Source organism: Carcharhinus amblyrhynchos, chromosome 15 (assembly GCF_965287045.1).
Source record: "Carcharhinus amblyrhynchos chromosome 15, sCarAmb.v2.hapA, whole genome shotgun sequence".
NCBI classification, from domain to species: domain Eukaryota; kingdom Metazoa; phylum Chordata; class Chondrichthyes; order Carcharhiniformes; family Carcharhinidae; genus Carcharhinus; species Carcharhinus amblyrhynchos.
The window spans coordinates 29,511,042-29,533,826 of record NC_137338.1 but is presented as its reverse complement, the minus strand read 5'-3'; the positions used below and the strand labels follow the sequence as shown (position 1 = coordinate 29,533,826).

The 22,785-nt window shown below is 40.1% G+C and overlaps 2 protein-coding genes across 16 annotated transcripts in view; one reads left to right on the top strand and one right to left on the bottom strand.

Annotated features, from left to right (window-relative positions):
• LOC145353196 (adapter SH3BGRL-like) overlaps positions 1–1,884 on the top strand; it is a 41,763-nt gene extending 39,879 nt beyond the window's left edge. For all 15 annotated transcript variants that reach the window (XM_080203706.1, XM_080203702.1, XM_080203701.1 and 12 more), the window contains one exon: positions 120–1,884. The gene's annotated coding sequence lies outside the window, so the exon portion shown is untranslated. The remainder of the gene's footprint in view (positions 1–119) is intronic.
• An 812-nt stretch (positions 1,885–2,696) lies between these two features.
• Positions 2,697–16,311, bottom strand: LOC145353198 (SH3 domain-binding glutamic acid-rich-like protein 3). Its single transcript, XM_080203711.1, has 3 exons — positions 13,105–16,311; positions 8,875–9,042; positions 2,697–6,725 (listed from the first exon to the last, which is right to left on the bottom strand). Exons 1-3 carry the CDS (start codon positions 13,177–13,179, stop codon positions 6,597–6,599), a joined length of 372 nt encoding a protein of 123 aa, XP_080059837.1. The 5' UTR covers positions 13,180–16,311; the 3' UTR covers positions 2,697–6,596.
• Between the last annotated feature and the right edge of the window lie 6,474 nt (positions 16,312–22,785).

Here is a 22,785-nt window from a genome sequence, read left to right as displayed (position 1 = left end):
TGAGAATATATTTCAAATGTTATTGATGGACTTACAAGTTGGCCTCGTGGAGAGTTGCATTGATTTCTGTGATTCAGTAGTGGTACTTATTTAATTCCCTCTTTTTCTGTTTTTTAAAGGAAGCAGAAGCCCTTGCAGAACAAAAGCAAGTGTAAGAACTTGATCCAGGAACATTGCACCGCCCATGGTAACCTCAGTAAAAACATTGGCACTGCCCAAGAAGTTCTTCAATTTAAAACAAACATGGATTTCAACAGAGGAGTAGCCTCCGAACATCACTCCTTTTATTGCAAATATTGAGCCGTAGTCAACCTTTTCCTTCTGTTTGTAGATGATTAGCTGCTGTTATGCTTGGAGCCAGTGAGCTTTGTAGAAGCAGAATTAGGTTTTTGGAAGCTGATCTAAGCACTCCCAACAACATGGCATTGTTAACACCTGAGACTTTCCTCCTTGGAGCAGCCAGTAAAAGCCTTAGATCAAAGCTTGCCTTCACAATAAGAACTGCCAACTTTTTCCAAAGTTTTGCCTCATCTTCTCAATTATGCCAAGTTGCCTCTGTTTCTGATTAACTTTTGCCAATGTTCACTGAAAATCAGTTGCTGTGAATATTGGAGAGAGTAACTACTGATAAATGATGCAATGAAGTTTTTTTAAAAAAAGAAATCTCCTTGTTGCATCCTTTTTCCTCCTCCAGTGGTGTATTTTAGTTTAATAGCACATTTCAGTTTCACAAGATTTAAAAAGGAAAAAAAACTTTGGTTAAACTCCATCATTCAATGGAAAGTTTTCATCTCTTCTCACTCTCTTAGGTGTTCAAGTATCAATCCCCAGATCTGGAAAGTGTTTATTGTGGGTCAAGATTATTAGATGCAGTTTCTGTCTTGAAGCAGACAGCTGGGCTGTTCTCTGTTCTATGATGTTTTGTGTGTTGTACCCTAATGAATCACATGCAGCAGTTATGAATGACAGTCCACTTATTTGAGAAAATGTCTCCTTTCTGGATATGAAATATCTTGCCCAATATTCTTACAAAAGTTTCTTTTTTTTTCAGTTTATATTATACGAAAGTTAGAGGATAAATTTGAACCACCACGTGGTTGTCTGTGCATTGTACTTGTTTGCCTCTTGTCACGTTTTGAAGGCGGCAGTGCCATGATGGATAGAGCTTAAACCTGATTTTAACTTTCGTTCCTGGACAATAAACCCTACAAGGTGGATCAGCCACTGGCTGTGTCACTTGCCTACTTGTCCATTGAAATTGGGGGGTGAGTGGCATAATACATAGTGGATATGCAAGACTGTGTTTACTGCCCAGCGGTGAAAGTTAGAATTGTTCCTTGATTTGTCACTTCACATACCTTTTTGTATCAGTTTAGCCTCCAACAATAAGGAGCCTAAACAGCAACAATACAAATGAGGACCTAACACTGTTCAATTTAAAGTGCAACACCTCATATTACTTGGATTTTCTATGAATATGGGACAAATAAAGCTTCATCTCCATTTTCAAATTACTGACCTGTGGGGCTTTCTAACATTGGGAGTGCATTCTCCATTTAAAAAGAAATCAAATTAACAGCGAGAGACCTGGTGCTATGGCTGCATTCTTTAAATACCATAACTGAAAGAATTTGTTTTTTTTCAAGGAACTTACATTTTTAACCCTTATCAAATTTGCCTACCACTTGCTGTGCATAGAAAGTAGACCATGTTACATTACTTTCCAGAATGGAATGTGACTGAAAGATGCAGCATTGCAATTGTGCTCCTTGTGAGAGGTGTCGGGCTGGAGGACCTGCTAACTTGAAGTGATGGAACAACTCTCATACAGCTAATGATTCTTAGTTTCTTCTGGAACAGTCAATAAATACCCTTTTTACTGCCCCCGTGTAAAACCTGTTTCTTCTGTGCCACCACCAGAAAAAAAGTGATCATTCAAAGCTTTAATTCCCTTGCACCCAACAATTATATTTATGTTCAATGCATCAATGTGTCTTTATGTGGTTTTTAAAAATTACTTGCATCACAAAAAAAAACAAATGTCAGCATTTTCCAATAATAATTCACTGGGGTCATTTTGGACTGTACGCTCATGCAAAGAAATCCTGGCCTACAGAAATATATTTTCGGATGACCTCTGGTAGATTCAGGTAATATTTTAATTGCATTGCTATGTAAATTATGGCAAATATTTAACATTTTGATTTAAATTTCAGTTCGTCTCTCCATATACTATTTCTCACCGCTATCCCTGTTCCAATTTCATGGGTGGTCCATTTAAAGCAACCTGAGTGTCAATTTATAATTTTGTACAATGTATGAAATTTGGCTTTCACTGCTGGTAAAACACAGATTTTCTGTAATCTAAAATTAACACTAAGTTTTTACAAATGATCTCCTCTCTCAAGACTGATTTAAATTCTAGTAGCTATTCTTACTATAAGTGTTGTTTGAATATTTTACGTAGAGGTTACCACAGCTGTGTCCCTTCTGGTCTTCAGCCAATATCAGACGTCTCTGGATAGCAGTTGGAAGCAAGAATACTGGCAGACCTTTCCATTCCTTGACCTAAGGCGATGAGGCCAATCACAGCAACCCACTGCTGCTGTCATAGAGGCTGTCTACATCAGCATATCGTGGGAATGAAAACTGTTAACTTCTCAGTAATGCATAATGAAGTATCTCCATCCAAATTTAACAGCTTTGAAAATACATACAAATTAAATCTTGTATTTTTCACATATGAAGGTAAATAATATCATTAGAGGACAGTTAACTAATCTATGGTAGAGCAGGAATGTGAATCTGTTTTTAGGTGTTTCTGTGATGAGTGCTTAAGCAGTAGTGATTATTTTAGTTTCTGCCTTCCCTGGTACAGATGTAATCTCTGGCCTGGTCAAAACCACCAGACTGAGAAAATATTACAAGAATTTGGCAAAGTGTCAGTTCTGGTGAGACAGCTGGTGTGGAACTCTTCAGCTTCACTGGCTTGTCTCTCTCCAGATCTTGTCCCTTTAACTGCAAAAAAAAATAGTGGACATGGTTTGCAATGTCACTGTGGCAGGGCAGAAACTCTGAGCTAGGAACCTGGCATTGCTATCTACCCCCATCCTTCCCTCAACCATTTTTCTGCAATGGCAACAATATCACACTTCCATGTGTCAATCCATGCCCTTAACTCATCGATCTTATCAATTACCCTCCAGCATTAAAGACCATCTAGACTTTGGCACTATCTTTAGCAGGAGTAACAATGTCTCTGAGAGGAACAGTGCACCAATAATACATTAAGAAGAAAAGGAAGCTCAATTAGCAAGATCATTGAGAAATTAAAATAGTTACCAGGGTCAAATTAATGGAAAGACGATAACTTTTCTCTTTATGTATAAATAGTATAGCAGTTCCAGAAGAGAGACAGATGTGTAAGTAAACTCAAAGGTTGCTGTCTGAGTTGTGCCACTCAGTTGTTAGCTTTGCAAGGCCTGCTTTCACTAAATAGTTTGGGAGTTTCTGTATTTTTATGGTAGTTATTAACTATACTCATGATTGAGTTAAATTTTGTACACCTACTTCAAATTACAGTTCCTTCCCAGTCCTTGCATTGTTGATTTCAGTCCCCTAATTGGATTCTTAATGAGATGCCTGATTGCTTTCCATATTCATTCAAGTTCCAGAGCCCCATTTCCCTCTGTGCAAATACATGTCTAACTAATGGCAGACACTGGTAAATGCCCTGCTATAGCACTAATATTTTTGTGTATAGAATCATAGAACCCTGCAGTGCAGAAAGAGGCCCTTCGGCCCATCGAGTCTGCACCGAACACAATCCCACCCAGGCCCTACCCCCTTATCCTTACATATTATACCCATTAATCCCTCTAACCTATGTATACTTAGTAGAGCTTTAAGAATTAAATCTGCAAGTTAGATCAAAGAAAATATCACCTGTGATTTTCAAGCAGACTTGTGAATACCATAAAAATTAGAAAAATATATTTGTTTCTTAAAACTGATTAGAAATGCTGTTCCAAAATATTATACTACAGAACTGGTTCTAGTTTGTACAATGTCTGCATGCAATCATAAATAACTGCATGATTCACCAAAATTTAATTAATTAAGACTATCAAGTTGCAATGCAATTTTAGTGGCTTGAATCCACTATACGAGGGTAAATTGTGTTGGGTTGGCCGGTACTCTCTGTCCATGAGATTGCCAGTGGGGCCTCAAGATCCTTCAAAACCTAGAAATCAGAAATCTCACCAGCAAGACTAAGCTTCCCTTTCTTAATGTATTATTGGCGTACTGTTCCTCTTGGAGACATTGCCATTTTTACTGAAGATGGTGTCACGACTCAGCAGGTAATCTTAAGCCAAATCCAACTGCTATTCTATTAGTGGAATGCACAAAATCCCTTGCATGTATGGCTGTTGAAACCCTCATTCAAAAAGGGAGGGAGGCAGAACATAGGAAATTACAGACCAGTTTTTTTCAAATGTTGGGAATCTATTGTGAAGGAAGTAATAACAGGACATTTGGAAAATCCAAATGCAATCCATCAGGGTCAGCATGGTTTTATGAAGGGTAAATTTGCTTTTTACATCTTTGAAGAGGTCTGGCAAATTAGTCAAAGTGGATAATGGGGATTCTGTAGATGTAGAAAATCTGGACTTTCAAAAGGCATTTTATGAGGTGTCACAGAAAAGGTTAATAGACAAGGTAAGATCTCATGGGGTTAGGGGTAATATATTTTGGATAGAGAACTGGCTAGCTAATACAAAGCAGAGAGTCAGAGCAAATAGGTCATCTTACTGGCAAGATGTAAGCAATCGTGTGCCACAGGGTTCTGTCCTTGGGGCCCCAACTATTTACAATCTATATTAATGGCTTGTATGCTGGGAAAGAGTGTACTGTATTCGGATTTTCAGATGACACTAAAATAGGTGGAATAGAAAGTTGCAATCAAGAAAATTTACAAATGTAAAGGGATAGTTTTGAAAAAGCCTAAATTTGGCAGATACAGTTTAATATGGTGTGAGAGCATCCAATTTGGTTGGAAAAATAGAAAGGCAACTTATCTAAATGGAGGGACACTTGAGTGCTGCAGTGTAGAGGGATCTGGGTATCCTTGTGCACGAACCACAGAAAATTAGTTTGCAGGTATAACAGGTAATAAGGAAGTCAAATGGAATTTTGGCATTTAATGCTTGCTAAAGGGATAGAATATAAAAGTAAGGAAGTATTGCTGCAACTATACAAGGCATTAGAGAGACTGCACCTGGAATATCACATACTGTCCCCTTTTGAGGCCGTTCAGAGGAGGTTCACTAGATTGATTCCAGAGATGAGGGGTTTGTCTTACGAAGAAAGATCGAGCAATTTAGGCCTATGCTGTCTAGAATTTAGAAGAATAAGAAGCGGTCTAATTGAGGTAAAAGGGGATTGATAGGGTGGATGCAAAGAGGATGTTTCCTCTTGTGTAATCTACACTGAGAGGTCATAGCTTTAGATGAGGAGAAACGACTTTACTCAAAGGGTCGGGAATCTGGAATTCACTACCCCAGAGTCCTATGGATGTTGGGACATTTGAGTAAATTTAAGAAACAGATTTTTAATAGGTTGAAGGATTATGGAGGACACGCAGAATATGGAATTGAGGCAACGATGAGATCAGCCATGATCGTATTGAATGGTGGTGCAGGCTCAAGGGGCTGAATTGCCTACTCTTATATTCTCCTTGTAATATTCTCAAACTTGTTTGGTAGGGCACCTCTAGTTCTCAAAGCTCTGTTCTCCCACTCTGGCTTTTGTTTTGCACCCCTGTTTTCTACACTCATAGAAACATAAAAGATAGGAGCAGAGGAGGCCTTTTGAGCATGCTGCGCCATTTATCACAATCATGGCTAATTGTCCAACTCAATAGCCTAATCCTGCTTTCTTCCCATAATCTTTGATCCAATTCACCCCAAATGGTATATCTAGCTGCCTTCTGAATACATTCAATGTTTTGGCATCAACTTGCCAAAACCTGTGGTAATGAATTCCACAGGCTTACCATTCTTTGGGTGATCATGCCTTCAGTTATCTATGTAAATCTCTTTGCCCCATCTCTGTTTAATAACTTACTTAAAACCTACCAAATCAATCGAGCATTTAGGCAACTGCAATAACTGCTGTTTTAGTTTGATGCTAATGTTTGTCTGGTTATAGTTTGTGAAGCACTTTTGTGTTACATTTATAAAGTAGTGACTTTAGAGTGCTTTTCTCCAAACTAAAGGACAGGATCTTTTGGGTTATGGACTTCTTTTGTGACTTACCTTCATGTAATTCACTGTGTTCTTCACCTTCGCTGCCTGCTCTGCAATATCAAGCCTCTGATATTAGCAGCACCATGGAAAAAGAACAAAAGGATCTCTTTTGCTGCCACCAGAAGTTTATTACCTCTCTTAAAAAAATTGAGGAAGTTTTAGTTTTACTAATTGGGTATCAGTTACATCAAAAGACCAACTTTTCTGATTTAAATTATATTGTCATATCATAACTCAAAATATGTAGCAGATAAATCAGCACAAAGGTACTACACTGCATTCACTGAATCAGCTTTCTGCAGCATAAGTTTGATTGAAGTCTGTTGAAATATCACAACCATGTTGCACTTTCTGTATCAATTTTAAGAAGTGATCGATCTTTTCATTCTCCACAGCATCGTAAAACTGCAAGTAACCCTGCAAAAGTGGTTTAAAAGCTTGTGAATTAAATAACTCACTTTAGTTTTTATAAACTATAATGTTTCCAAAATTAAACAAATTCATTGCTTGTCAATTGGGTGATTTGTTGGATGGGGTGAGATGAATGTTGGGAGAGAGAAAGATTCTGGCTACCAGAATCTTTAGTTTGCCAAGAATCAAGAGTTTTATAATGGACACAGGGACAGGTGAAGATTTCCATAGCTGATAGTGTCATTATCTCATGTGACCCAAGGTACAATCCTATTTGTTTCTGCCCTACAATACATCCACTCCAATTGGTGCACCCATCAGCATCTTGACATGGAGGGAGTATGTGTGAAAATTCCAAACAAACCAGTCGAGGGCAAACTCTCAGCTGGTAGAATGCTCAAATGCAGGATTAGGACATAGGGCAGAATTTTACCAGAAAATGGCAAAGTGTCAAGTTCTGACTGTGGGAAGAAACATGCCAGCTTCTACTCCAGATCTTCTGACTCTGTCAATAAAAAGCAGGTGGGCAGGTCTTGCAACGGCCCCCATCCATCCTTACTGGCAATTTTACCCCCTTCCCCCACCCATCATCCATCCTCGCCGACAAACCCCTCTCCCCAGCAGTATTGTGTCCCTAGGTCCCTGACCGCCCGGAGATTACACCGACCTCCATGCCTCTGGCCTTGTTATCTCGACTGCTGAAAAGCAATAATGATTCCTGCTGGTGTGACATAACACCGGAGGGAGGAAACATTTTACTCCTGAAAACCATTTAGGAATATTTAAATCCGTACAAATTAATGGTAATCAAGTTCACGCCCTTGCTGGGTATGGTCCTGATTACGTCGCTGGCAGGGGACGGGAAAGATCTCATATGGCGCAAATTCCATTATGGCCCTCTTGAGGGAGGTAGTGCCCTGTGGCGAATGGGCCCAGAAATTCATGGCAATGGTATTTATCTGTTGGTGTAATTTTAAAACATATCAATGCACATGCTTCATAATATGAAAGGTAAATAAAACTCAGCTTTGATCTGGGTCCATCCCACAATTTATAGTGTATAGCAGTCAACTGTATTCTCATTGCCTTTCATCGAGAACTGGTCAATATTCCCAAAAACTGAGGCTGATTTATCATTGCGCATTGGTACCATAGCCATTTGTTATATACCTGAGTAATAGATGTCTGCAGGGCATTCAAGAACTCTCAATATTAGTGCTAAGCTTAATCTTACCTCAGTTGACATCAAAACCTGCACACCTTTAGATAGAAGTCACTTAGGGACTGAGTCATGTGATTATTTTTTCCCCTCAAAGGCTGCATCAATTGTGAAGATCGGCTAACAACAGACCAGTAATTGAACTTATTGCAAAAATGTTTCTTGTGCTTCCATTATTATTTAGTTAATGTTGTTAGTTTTGCCCTAAGTGAGTTTTAATTTTTGGTCTCCAGACCATCATGCTTGTGTCCTTATGTAATTCGCTACTATCCTCACCAATCGCTATATTTCAGAGTTGTAATGACTAACATTGGGTTGACTGACCTGCAGTAACTGCTTATCCCTCCTGTTGTTTGATAGTATGCATGACGCAGTAGTTAGCACTGTTGCCTCACAGCACCAAGGATCTGGGTTCAATTCCTGGCTTGGGTCACTTTACAGAGTCTGCATGAGTTTCCTCTGGGTACTCCAGTTTCCTCCCACAGTCCAAAAGACGTGCTATTTGGGTGCATTGGCCATGCTAAATTCTCCCTCGGTGTACCCGAACAGGTGCTGGGTTGTGGCATCTAGGGGATTTTCACAGTAACTTCATTGCGGTGCTAATGTAAGCCTTCTGATATAAATAAATAGGAGTGCAACATTTGCCATCCTCCATCTTCTGGCATCATTCCTAAATCTAAGGAAGATTAGCACATTGCAGCCAGATCATCAATGGTTTCAACACCTATTTTTTCCAAAAGCTTAGAAATGTTCTATCTGGGTCTGTTGACCGCTTAACCTTTGCTGCCAATCTTTTCAGATTTTATCCTATCATTTCTGATAGGTGGCAATTTGACTGGAGAATTTTAAGCTAAGATTTTATTCATTAAATGTATGTATTTAATAAACGCTATGTTTTATTTCACTGGTCATAATGCCAAATTAAAGATCTCTTACCCCACAATAACTGTCATCATTGAATATTTGTGGTGGAAGAGCAGTGGGGTCACCTGCTTTGCTTCTCATTTCTTCCAGAAGTGTTTCACTGACTGAGATATCTATCCGCTTGTACTTAATTTTTTTTATGTCCAGCACCCTTTCCACTTCTGACTGTTGCGACCTGACCTAGGAGCACAAAGAATCTACTGAGAATTAGTAAACCAATTTTGACACTTGTCATGATTCATATATACAGATGTATCAAAGTGCTACAAAGTCAACAAAAAGGAATAAAATCAAATAGATCAGCATTGAATTAGGTACCATAAACAACTACAACACAGCCCTGTTGTCTTCACTGTTGCTGGGTCAAAATTCTAGAAATCCCTTCCCCTGACAAGAGTGTGGTTGTATCCTTTAATAGGGACTACAACAGTTTAAGAAGGCAGCTCATCACCACTTCCTCAAGGGCAATTAGGGATGGGCAATAAATGCCAGTCTTGCCAGTGACACCTACATCCCATAATCTTAAAAACAATTTCTCGCTAGTGTGTCATAGATCATAGAACCCTACAGTGCTGAAAGAGGCCCTTCGGCCCATCGAGTCTGCACTGAACACAATCCCACCCAGGCCCTACCCCCATATCCCTACATATTATACCCACTAGTCCCTCTAACTTCCACTACCCTGGACACTAAGGGGCAATTTCTTAGCATAGCCAATCAACCTAACCCACACATCTTTGGACTGTGGGAGGAAACCCATGCAGACACGAGGAGAATGTGCAAACTCCATCATCACTCCATCAATATAGTATTGAAATTCTCTCATGGACCATAAACCCTCAAATTCATTCATGGCAGATGGACTTGTATTAGAGAGCAATTTTTTTTTTGGTGAACTAATCCTGGTGATAGTCATGGAAGTTATATCTAAGTTATGCTGCAAATTTTCTGTCATCTTAATGTGTAATGTTGAATTCAAATTTGTAGGGGTTCAAACTGATGGGAGCACCAAACATGGGTTCTTCCTGTGAACTCAGCACATTATTGACAGCTGCAATTATCCACTGAACCTTTAGGGGAACATTTCTTTTCCCCTTTCCAATGAAAGCTGATTTAAAATGAGAATCACTTTGGTACTTTTAGCCTGTGTGTCGCATCACTGTCATGTGAGAGGCTGGCTATGTTCTTATGGCAGAGAATGTACCATTGTGATAATAACCTTTTTTTATTTCAGTTCAAAACTCACCATGATTCTGAAGTTGAATGTACAGTTCTAGTAAATTTGTAGCTGACACCAGAAAAATGCCAACTGCTTACTGGAAAGTATAACTAGTTCGTGGATGTATTTCCAAATAAGAAAGGAAACTGCTACCTCTATCCAATCTGGTCTTTTTACTGCAACTATTGCTCTCTTGACCTTGTTGGAGGACAGGTGGAAAATTGTTTTTTGCAATCTCCAACCAGAACATGTGATCTATGATAAATTGGGCCCAATCACCATTAAGGCTGTAAGAGTTCATCTTTCCCAGAAGTGGATAGGACTTACCATTCTAAGTGAGAATACAATTTTCACAGTAACTAAATTGCAGCGTTATTGTAAATCTACTTGTGACACTAATAAACTTTTTTACCATCTGTTTATGGGTATAAGGGCTAGTTTCTGGGAAGCAATAACCATCAAGTAATTTATCATTAAAAATAAATAAGTCAGCCCTTAGCAGGCATATAAGAGATTGCAACGATTACATTTTGTTTCTGATAACGTCTCTAAAGATTGTGTCATTGTTTCAAGGGTCGATGTGGAACAGAGCCTGCCAAGGAATCTATTCTGTAAGGCATTGGGAGTAGCTACAATATTATACCTTCTATTTATTGAAGATGAGAATATTGTTGAATCGGTGACTGAGAGAGCAGCTTACTTATAGAAAATACTAGGTAGGTGACAACTAACTGTGGCCAATTTTGGGGTCTATACTTTAGCAAAGATGTTTAGGTCTTAGAGCGCAGTGAAAATTTACTCAAATTGTATCAGGATTGAGAGGCTTGTTAGATGAAGAGACCAGAGAAATTCGAGTTCTCACAGTAGTGGAGATTATTCAATATCATTAAGGGTTTGGATACAGTAACTAAGGACAAGCGTTGGTAACCAGACAACTGATACTTAAGGTAAGTGGCGGAAGAACTCGAGGCAACAGCTGGGGGAAATCATTCAGCGACCTTGTTGAGGACCCCTAGAAAATTTGTTCTTTGCAACCTCCAACCTATGATAAATTGGGCCTAATTTGGCGAAAGAACTCGAGGGGAAAATCATGCAGTGAATTGGCACCTGGATTGCACTGTTTGTAAATAATAACCGTTGAAAGGGAAAGACTTGATAAACTACATGGAGAGGGAAGTTGAAAACATAGTTTCACTTTTTAAGGAGTCAGAATGACCCTTCGTCAGCGTTTCAGATTCCAGCATCCGCAGTATTTTGCTTTTAGTTTAGGCCAATCGTCTTACTCGGAGCATCCCGGCTGAAATTGATGAACCGCTTAGATCAGGAATCACAGCAGCCATTTCTAGATTTAATGTGTCAGTGCCACCGGTTTCACTTACCCAAGAATAGGTGAAGTTGCGCAAATTTTCAATAGTGGCGAGAGATCCAAGAGTCTTCGTTTAGTTTTAAGCTCAGAAAAGTTCTGGCTAGCTCCTTTCAAATGATTTTGTGCCGAAATACCTTACCAGTATATATACTATCTCTACGGTAATCGTGAATGGTCTCATGAGTGAAATTGGAAAATCTTAGTTTCATACAAACTTAAATAGGGTGCAAGTTACACTGAATAATTGATAACACGTGGTTAATTCTAGCAGAATTCATATCCGAGATATTTTAGAGTAAATTATATTAACGATGATAATACATGTTTCGGTCACCGCCCTTCGTCCTCACCTCTCTTGATGAGGACACACTGGAGATGTACAATTGGACTCCAGACATGGCTCGTCCAATCTGAATTTAAACGATTTGGCCGCTTTTTTGTTAACCCAAACCACTAGCAGCAGTTTCGGTTATGTCCGTTACGCAAATCGCGTAACTGCCAGAATTGCAAGTGATTCTATAGAAAAGAATGTGCTTTAAAAGGCGTAGGCAGTATTGCCCAAATCAAGATGAAGTTTTGGACACCGGCCACCGCTATCGCAGATTATTTGGAATTATTAATACATTTAATAGTAATCTTGAACCACGTGTTTTCCTTATCTAAAAAATCAATGAACAGGAACTGAATAAAGATGACAACCCTGAGAATTGGGTGTCATATGTGCGATCCTGCATAGGGTGGGTGGATGGTTCAAGGGCTGTAACCTGAACATCAAGTCTTTTTAACGAGAAACAAGAACCAAAAATGCTGGAAAATCTCAGCAGGTCTGACAACATCTGTGGCGAGGGGTGGCACAATGGTTAGCACTGTTGCCTCACGGTGCCAGGGATCTGGGTTCGATTCCCGTCTTGGGTCACCGTCTGTGTAGAAGTTTGATTTGAATTATTATTGTCACATGTATTAGTATTGTGGGGTCTTATCAGAGACTAAGTAATGCTGAAACTTAAGCTAATGCAAAGACTCACAAAGCAGTGTCCCCCGAGGTTAAAGGCATCTTTATGACCAAAGGTTGTGAATGTAGCCCAATCCACCACGCAAACCATCCATTGACTCTGTCTCTGTCTACATTTCCTGCTGCCTCGGCAAAGCAGCCAACATAATTAAGGACCCCTCGTACCCAGGACATTCTCTCTTCCACCTTCTTCCTTTGAGAAAAAGATTCAAAAGTCTGAGGTCGCCTACCAACTGACTTAAGGACAGCTTCTTCTCTGCTGCTGTCAGAGTTTTGAATGGATTTACCTTGCATTAAGTTGATCTTTCTCTACACCCTAGCTATGACTGTAACACTAAATTCTGCACTCTCCTGTTTCCTTCTCTATGAATGATATGCTTTGTCTGTTTAGTGCATAAGAAACAATACTTTTCACTGTATACTAATAATAAATCAAATCAAGTCAATGATCCATGGGAAAATGAGCATTGGGCAGTCCATTGCCTCACCAGGAGAATGCCTTGAGCATTCCAATATCACTCTTAAGTTACAATGCGTCAAACAGATTAATTATACATTTCTCAAGTTCTACTTTCCTGCCCATCCAGTAGTTATGAACCAGTCATTATTAGTACAAATCAATCAGTGTTAACAACTGTCACATACCTTAGCCAATTGCATTCTACCCTCTGACATCTGGAGATTTAATTGGTCCATAGAATCTAGATGCTTCTTCCCCATCGCTCAGCAACCCCAGGCACTTAAAGGTCAAAGTTACTGTTCCCACCAACTCTTATTTGCATCAGTGGCTGAACCAGACAGCTGACATTCACAGATCTGAGAAGAACTGTCTTATCAGGACAACTTGAACAGCCCTATTCATAAAGTGGCTTTGGGAACCATACTGTTTGTAATTTTTGCTGATAAAACTATGCACATTCTGCAGTTACGTTGTTCCAAAGAATGTAGTTTGTCTGCTAACTCCTCATCCCATGATGGCTCACAGCAGCCTGTCTTTGGCTAAAGTGTAAATTACTTTAAAAATACAACTAAAATACTTTTAAAAATCCAAAATACATGTTTAAATCAGAAATACTTGTTCAAATCTCACTTATTTAAATCTCTTACTGCGTTCATACTGTCTTCATGCAGACAGTTCCCGTTAGACTGAGAGTCTGATCTGAGGTCATTTAACTCGATGCTGGTATTTTATTACTGTCTTAAATCCTTGATTATTTGAAATTTCTCTAACCTACTATGAATTTCTCCAACATTATACAGTATATGGGCAGCACGGTAACACAGTGGTTAGCACTGCTGCCTCTCAGCGCCAGGGATCCAGGTTCAATTCTCGGCTTGGGTCACTGACTGTGTGGACTTTACACATTCGTACCGTGTCTACATGGGTTTCCTCCATGTGCTCTGGTTTTGTCCCACAGTCCGAAAGATGTGCTGGTTAGGTGCATTGACCCGAACAGGTGCCGGAGTTTGGCAACTAGGGGAATTTCACAGTAACTTCATTGCAGTGTTATTGTAAGCCATACTTGTGACTAATAAATAAACTTCAAACTTTACATAAGAACTAGGAACAGGGGTAGGCCCCTTGAACCTGCTCCGCCATTCAATAAGATCATGGCTGATCTTCTCACAGACTCCGTTCTACTCACTTGTCCGCTTGCCATAACCCTCGATTCCTTTACTGTTCAAAAATCTATCTATCCTTTCCTTAAAAATATTCAATGTGGTAGCCTCAACTGCTTCACTGGGCAGGGAATTCAACAGATTCACAACCCTTTGTGTGAAGAAGTTCCTCCTCAACTCAATTCTAAGTCTGCTCTCCCCTATTTTGAGGCCATGTTCACTAATTCTACTTTCACCTGCCAGTGAAAACAACCTCCCTGCTTCTATATTATCTATTCCCTTCATAATTTTATGTTTCTATAAGATTTCCCCTCATTCTTCTGAATTCCAATGAGTATAGTCCCGATGTACTAATTCTCTCTTTATAAGCCAACCCTCTCAATTCTGGCATCAACCTAGTGAATCTCCTCTGCACCCCCTCCAGTGCCAGTATATCTTTTCTTAAGTAAGGAGACCAAAACAGTACACAGTACTCCAGGTGTGGCCTCACCAGTACCTTACATAGCTGCAAAATAACCTCGCTGTTTTTAACCTCCATCCCGCCAGCAATGAAGGACAAAATTATATTTGCCTTCTTAATTATCTGCTGCACCTGCAAACCAACTTTTTGTGATTCATCCCCAAGGACACCCAGGTCCCTCTGCTTGACAGCATGTTCCAATTTTTTTACCATTTAAATAATAGTGTCATCAGCAAACTTGAAAATCGAGTTGGAGGAAAATTTGGCCACACAGTCATATGTGTACAGGAGTAAGGGGGATGAGGACACAGCCTTGTGGGGCACACGGGTGTTGAGAGTGATCGTGAAGGTGTTGTTGCCTATCCTTACTGATTACGGTCTGTGTGTTAGGGAGTTCAAGATCCAGTCGCAGGAGGAACCAAGCCCCAGGCCATGGAATTTGGAGGTGGGTTTTGTAGGAATAATGGTGTTGAAGGCTGAGCTGTAGTCAATCAACAGTGTTCCAAGGTTGAGTGCAGAGCCAGGGAGACAGTGTCTGCTGTGGACCTGTTGCGACGGTAGGCGAGATGTTGTGTATCCAAGCAATCAGTGCATCAAGAATTGATTTGTGCCATGAGTAACCTTTCAAAGCACTTCATGATGATGGATGTCAGAGCCACCAGATGAGTCATTAAGGCACGTTACTTTTTCTTTGGTACCAGGATGAATCTGCACGTTCTCACCATGTCTGCATGGGTTTCCTCCAGGTGCTCCAGTTTCCTCCTACAGTTTGGAAGACGTTCTGTTTAGGAGGATTGGCTGTGCTAAATTCTCCCTCAATGTACCCAAACATGCACCGGAATGTGAGGACTAGGGGATTTTCACAATAACTTCATTGCAATGTTAATGTAAGCCTACTTGTGACACTAATAAATAAACTTTGATGAAGAGTCATCTAGAGTCAACATTGGCTGTATTCTCTCCCCACACATGCTGCCAGACCTACTGAGATTTTCCAGCATTTTCTGTTTTTGTTTCAAATTCCAGTATCTGGAGTATTTTGCCTTTTTTTTAAGTAGAAGATTGTCCAAGCCCCTCTCTCCCTCACTATCACCTGTCTTGGTGAAATTCCAGCTTTGGAAACAAAAGGTTTTATTTTCCACTCCAGCATCGGCAATATTTTGCTTTTATTTAAGAAAAGTTTTGGCTTTAAGGGCTTCCAGTCAGTGGTTTGTATGCTTTGTTCTCGGCTGGTGTTCTTCTGACTCACTGAGGGAGAACACAGTAAGAAGTTCGCAACACCAGGTTAAAGTCCAACCAGTCTTTCTGTGTTTATCCCAGTCCAACGCAGGCATCTTCACATTATCACTGAGGGAGAGCCACATTGCTGGGATGTATCCTCTTTGGATGTGATATTAAACTAAATCCTACTAAGGTGGATTCAGAAGGCTTGAATACATTAGCCAAAGAACAGAGACTCTCTGAGTCCTGATCAGAATTGTCCCCTTCAACATCTGTAAATTCACTAATCATTCATCCATAATCTCTGCAAGGAGGAAGTACAAATGGCTCCTAACAAATGCCTGGCAGGGTTAATTTTCTGGGCGTGTTTAGAGAATGCAAATAAAGCCTTCAATCAATCGCCACTGCTTCTGGGGCTAGGTCAAGCCCAATACGGGGTGCAATGCCTTATCCTATTGATCTTCCCTGTGTTTCTCAGACAGGACTAAATTCCATCTTCTCCACCTGCATCTTCTAACGATCACCGTTTACTGCCAACACAACATGGCCGCCCCGGGCCCGTCTGCCCATGCGCCCTGCCCCGCTCCGTGCACGCGCACTTGCACATGCGCAGGAACGCCCTTAAGGCCAGTTGTGGTCTCATTTCTCCGTCTGTGTCCGTGGGGTTGTACACGCTGGTTTATTGCCAGTTGTTCGGAATTCGGAATATAGATCTAGAATATCTATTTTACTAATATTCGGAGACAGTGCCGTTGTATTTTGTCAGGAGTGATGGGAGCCGTTATTGAGCACCGATGCTTTAACTCGGGACTTTAACATTGTATCTCCCTTGTTGAGATGACGGCCATGCACACAACTAGGCATGCCCGGTGCTGGCAGCAAATTAAGTCTTTTTTTTGATTCAACAACCCCTGTGCTTTATTAAAAATACAGAACATGATTTCAATTGACATTCTTCCACGTTCAGCCCTCTTCACTTTCAGACTCAGATTCTTCTTCAGCATTCATTGCTTCTGTCCCTTGTGGCCCAGATCAAGCTCGAGATGGGGTGCAATGTGGTATCTTATCAACTTGGATCTTGTGTATCTTTCTTGTGGGGGCCATGAATTTTATTCAATTTGATGTTTGAATTTGGTTTTGTGAGCAAGCAAGGAATGGATTTGGGTTTGCCCAGTCCTTTGTCTCATAGGGATCACAAATTGGATTCAATTGAAATTTGAATTTGGTTTTGGAGGAAGAAGCAAGCACGGAATGGATTTGGGTCTGCTCACTCCACGCTGAGCATTGGCTTTGTAACTTTAAGAATGGAGTAAAAAAAAGAACAATCTCCATTAACAGCAAAGACACTTGAAAGAGCTTGTTATAGTCCCACTGCTCTTCTGGAGGCTGACTGGCTTTAGAATTACAAGAAAAATAGCAATGGCACGTGGAAGTTATATTTCTCCACAATCCCTTCCTGTTCCCTAGGCTTGGAATCTGATATTGCTGTTGGAAGATCCATGTTAACACAACGTGACACCATAATGGATAAAATGATATGAAGTTTTTAGTAATGACATCTGAATTTGCAGAGGTATGTCCTTTATGTCTGTTATACCTTATAGTGTTTGCAGATAGAGATCATCAGAAAGAAAGATACAGATGTGAAAAGAAATGCAGCCAGTTTAGTGCCATTGCCTAGAATATTTTAACCTTTCTTCCCATCAAGGGATCTAACTATTGCTAAATAACAACAAGATTTTCATTTCCACTATCCAAAAGTCCATTCCATCATTGTCTGTGAAGAACTTCCCATTTCAGTCCCAGATATGCTTCTTGCTAATTTGAAACTGTTATGTTGGCTGTCGTGATTTAATTTGAAATAGATCCCCCTTTCCCAAAATATTTATGTATAATTTGGGAGCGTCACCCTTATGAAACCTGCTCCTTTCTTAGCTGAAAAGTTATTGTTTTTCCAGTCATTCCTCAAGGGGGCATCTGGGATGTGCAATCAGTTTTTTGTCATTTTGCTGAATTGCATCCAGGGCTGGATGATTCTTTTGTGTCACCATGACTGCTCAGACCTTGCATTATGGTCTGACAGTACAATATTTTTATAACTTTCAGGAGATAGTTGGCTGGGATTACCCTCACCTCGTGAAAACTAATCACAGCTAGAGTATCACGTGTAATAACTTATCTTCTAGTCCCTGCACTGTTTCCTCAGGCATCCCTCAAAGATCTATCCTTGGCCTGCTCCTGTTTCTTATGCTGCCCATCAGCAACATCTTCCGAATACGATGCTATCGTTTCTCCTTGATCTTCTTAACCTCTCCACATTATCAATGTCAGATTCCCCTTGTATAGTGATAACACCTAGCTCTATCTCATTATCACCTTTCATGCCACCTTTGTTATCTGATCAATCTGTGAAACATCTAGTCATCGGATCATAGAATCTGTTCAGTACGAAAGGAGGCCATTTGGCCCATCAAGTCTGCACCGACCACAATCCTACCCTGGCTTATTCCCGTAACCCCACATATTTACCCTGCTAATCCCCCTGACACTAAGGTCAATGTAGCATGGCCAATTAACCTAACCCGCACGTCTTTGGACTGTGGGAGGAAACCAGAGCATCCAGAGGAAACCCATGCAGACATAGGGAGAATGTGCAATCTCCACACAGACAGTGACCTGAAGCTGGAATTGAACCCGTGTTCCTGGTGCTGTGAGGCAGCAGTACTAACGGCTGTGTCACTGCACTGCTCCACCTGGATGATCAGAAATTTCCACTAGCTAAGTATCAGGAAACTGAAGCCATTGTTTTACATCCTTGTCACAAACTCCATTCCCTAATCATCATTCCATCTCCTTTCCTGGTCCCTGTCCAAGGCTGAACCAAATCATTTGTAACTTGGGTGTCGTATTTGACCCTAAGATGAGCTTCTGACCACATGTCATTCCATCACTAAGATCACTTACTCTCCACAGTCTAATATTGCCAGTCTCTGCCCAGCCTTTGTTTATTAACTGCTGAAAGGTCTTTGCCTTTGTTACATCTAGTTTTATTTATTCCAGTGCCCATGTGGCTGATCTCCTGACCTGCATAAACTTAAATTCATTCAAAACTCTGCAAATATTTGATCTTGCATGAGGTCCTGGCCACCCCTCATTCCTGTGTTCGCTGATCTTTACAGGGTCCCAGTCTGTCAATTTTATAATTCTCATCTTTGGTTTGGATCCTACCATGATCTCATGCGTATGTATCCTCGCAATCTTCTCCAATCCAACGACTCTTGGTGATATCAGCTGCACTCCTCCATTTCTGGATTCTTGCAATTCAATTTTAATCCGGTCTTCAGCTGCCTCAGTTCAAGGAGCTGGAGTTCCTCCCCATATGCCCACAACTTTGTTTTTCTTACATAAGATTATCCTTGAAACCTACATCTTTAATTACAACAAAACTTACCGTTTTTGGTTACCTATCCTAATATCTCCTTACATGGCTTACATTTTGTTTGATAATGCTCCTCTGAACTGCATTGGGATGTTTTATTGGTGGTACTGTATGAATACAAGTTGTTATTACTCCTCCTGCCTTATTTAGTACAGTACATCATGCAAGCTGCACAGCTATTCAAATCAAGAAAGTCATTCATTCCGAAAGGACCATTCCCTCCATGACACCTTGGTCCACTCTTCTCTCATCCCCTCAACCTCTTTCCATGGTACCTGCCCATGCAATTGCAGTAGGTGTAACAACTACCCTTTACCTTTTCCCCCACTTCACTGTCCAAACACTCCTTCCAGGTGAGTACTTGTACTTTCAATTTAGTTTACTGTGTTTGCTGCTCCCAATACAGTCTCTACATTGGGGAAACCAAACACACCATTGCTCAGTCCCCATTTGACCTTGACCTTCTGGTCACTTGACATTTCAATTCACCATCTTGCTCTCATGCTCACATTTCAGTCCTTGGCCTACAACAATGTTCCAGTGAAGCCCAATGCAAACACCTCATCTTCAATTACACACTTTTTAGCCTTCTGAACTCACCACTTATTAACAATTTCAGACCATGAACTCTGTCTTCCATTTTGAATTTTCTTCTTTTCCCTCAAGCGCTAGTCTGTGTCTGAGTACCATATTTTTGCTTTCAGACTTCGTTGACCTTTATTCTGCTATGAACACGTACTCTGGACCAATGATTTGTATATCTAATACTACCATTACCACTCATTTTGCCTTGTGTTTCATCATGACATCTTTGTCATTTAATATCCCCCCACCTTCTAACCTATCTATGACATTCTCTTTCGATCCAGCCGCCCCGCTCCATTTATCAACAGCATAAATCCATCATATCTTTACATCTTTTCAGTTCTGAAGAAGAATCATGTTCGACTTGAAATGTTAACTCTGTTTCTCTCTCCACAGATGCTGCCAAACTGCTGAGCTTTGCCAGCATTTTCTGTTTTTATTTCTGATCTCCACCATCCACAGTATTTTGATTTGATTTTAGGAAGTCGTGGGTTGGGTTTGTCTTTGCTGTATTTGTTTATTTCAGGGAGGATAATAATAGTAGTACTTTGAATATATATATTTCATTGAGCTGTGATGACCCTCATGAATGAATAGTTTGTTAATGGTCATCATTCTACAGGCTCCTGAGTTGGTTAAGGTTCCAAATGTTTCCGATGCCCAAGCTCAGGGAGATGGGAGAGAGTTGTAAGCAGCGTGAAGTTGGTTCAGTGTATTGCCCTCTGGACTCTAAATCAGAAGTTTGTTATTTTAAGCCATACAGCAACTTCTATTTATATAGTGCCTTTTACACATTAAAAAGTTCCAAGATGCTAATGCATCATGACTTCAGCTCACAACTGAGTTAACACTTTGTTCAATACGTGAAGAGTGCTTCACTGACAGAAACTGTTCAAAACAGAACAGGCAACTGTTCAAGTGCTCTAGGTAACATTTCTCTCATAACCAATACCATCGAAAAAAACTTTATTGGTGTTTGTGGGATGTTGCCTGTGCAGAATAGAATGGTTTTTGTTTCTGCCAAAATACCAATGTTCCTACACTCCTAAGTAACAATGTGAAATATGTTATAATGAGAGTGTTAATAACCATTTAGAAAATTGAAGGAAAAATGCAGATGTCAGCAGTCTCATTAAGAAGTTTGGATAATACCATAAATCTCAAACCAGAGCTGTTTTTCTGGGGAAAAGAGCTGTCATGGAATAACTTTGGAATAAATTATAGTTTTCTTTTTATTGCCAAATATGATTGTATGATAGTTATACTATTGGATGAGTAACTCAGAGGGGCTGAATTCAATAAATTCGGCAGAAGTCTGGTACTAGGAATTACGATCATTGTTGCAAAAATCCAACTTGAGTCAAATCTGGCCTAGCCCACAGGAATCTTCAGCTCACACCACCTATTTGACTTTTTGGGTATTCTGAGGTGACTTAGCAAGCCTCTTAGTTGTACAAACTGAGCGCTGGTAGGAGGTCTGCCATCTTTTCAAGGCAAATAGTGATAGCTGATAAATACAGCTTTGGAGCATCAACCATATTCTGAGAATTTAAAAATCAAATTCTGGTTGATAAGAATATGCAGGTACATCTAGGCCTTTTGGTGAGATTGCAAGCAGACTAAGTATGCTATCTGTTGAATGGCAGAGACGAGGCAAATATTTATTGCTGGTCTGAGGTTCAAACTGCAACATCTATCTTGGATCAGCCATTTAGAAAGGAATTTCAATATCCTGAGTATTGTATCCAACTCAATCATATAACGTTTTTGTTATTATGTGGGGATAATAAGAGTTTCCACTGTATTACTTTAGTATTAAACCAATAGTTTGTTAAGGTTTGAGATAGCAGAATGCTTTGTACTTCCAGCCTCTCTAATCAATATAGCCAATAGATTAAAGAAAAGTATTCTGTCTAAAAATGCATCTGCATATGTTAAAACAAAAGTTATTCTGTTGGGTAATGCATATATAGTGCTGATATCAGATGTGTTGTGAATGATGATTGGAAGGAGATCAGGCTACTTCTCTCAACCTCCAATGTGTTGAAAGGGAGAAATTTGGATTACATTGCAGTAGAGCTTTGGTTTTCTGTTTAACCATGAGATCAGCTGATTTTGCAGTCCCACACACACTACTGCTGCTCAATGTCAGTGCATCCTTATTAAAACAAGAGTTGAGAGATCATTAGACCTCTGTTATCACTGATTGTTGCAACGACCAGTCAGTGACCCTCTGACATTCCATTGACCGGGAATGTCCACACAGGGCATACAAAGGTCAACTGCAATGATGAACTTTTGCTGACTTTAATTTTCCTGCTGGTCTCAGACCCTTGCTTATCAAAGATCAGTGCAAATGTGTCATCATGTTTTGTGCCTCTCTAATGGAGCACTGCGGGGGGATCAGATATGTTATTACGTTTTTGTGTACTTAGACAAGGGTGACCAGTGGACAAATCTTCACTGGCTGGGTTGAAAGTATTTAACACTTTCTGTTAACATAGCACAGACTCATTATTGATTACTTCTTCTGTAATGGACTAAACCTCCATTAAAACTTAAGTGCTGAGTGATTGCAGCAATACCTGATATTCACTTGCAACAGCTAGTGTAGAAGAACAGTCACAGCTATTTGTGATGGCTGTGGAAACTAAGAATGTTCATATTTAAGTTTTTAGCTGAGACAAAGATCACCTGTAAAATATTTAACCCACTAACTTAGTCTCCTTTCCTGTTGCCCCCTTGCTTGAATAAGAGTCTCTTCCTTCAATTCCGCTGACAACCTGCTTGACTGCTGGCCAACTGTCAGCATTGATTGTAATCAGATTACTCGAATTTGATGGGCATTGCCCTGAATTTGAACATATCTTCATGTGACATCTGCAAACTTTGCAGAAAGTGGAAACCCTGGCTGGTTTTGTTCCCACTGATTTTGGATTATTGAAGGCAATTATGGTGTCCCTCTGACTACATTGAGATCAATAATCGGCAAACACTGTAC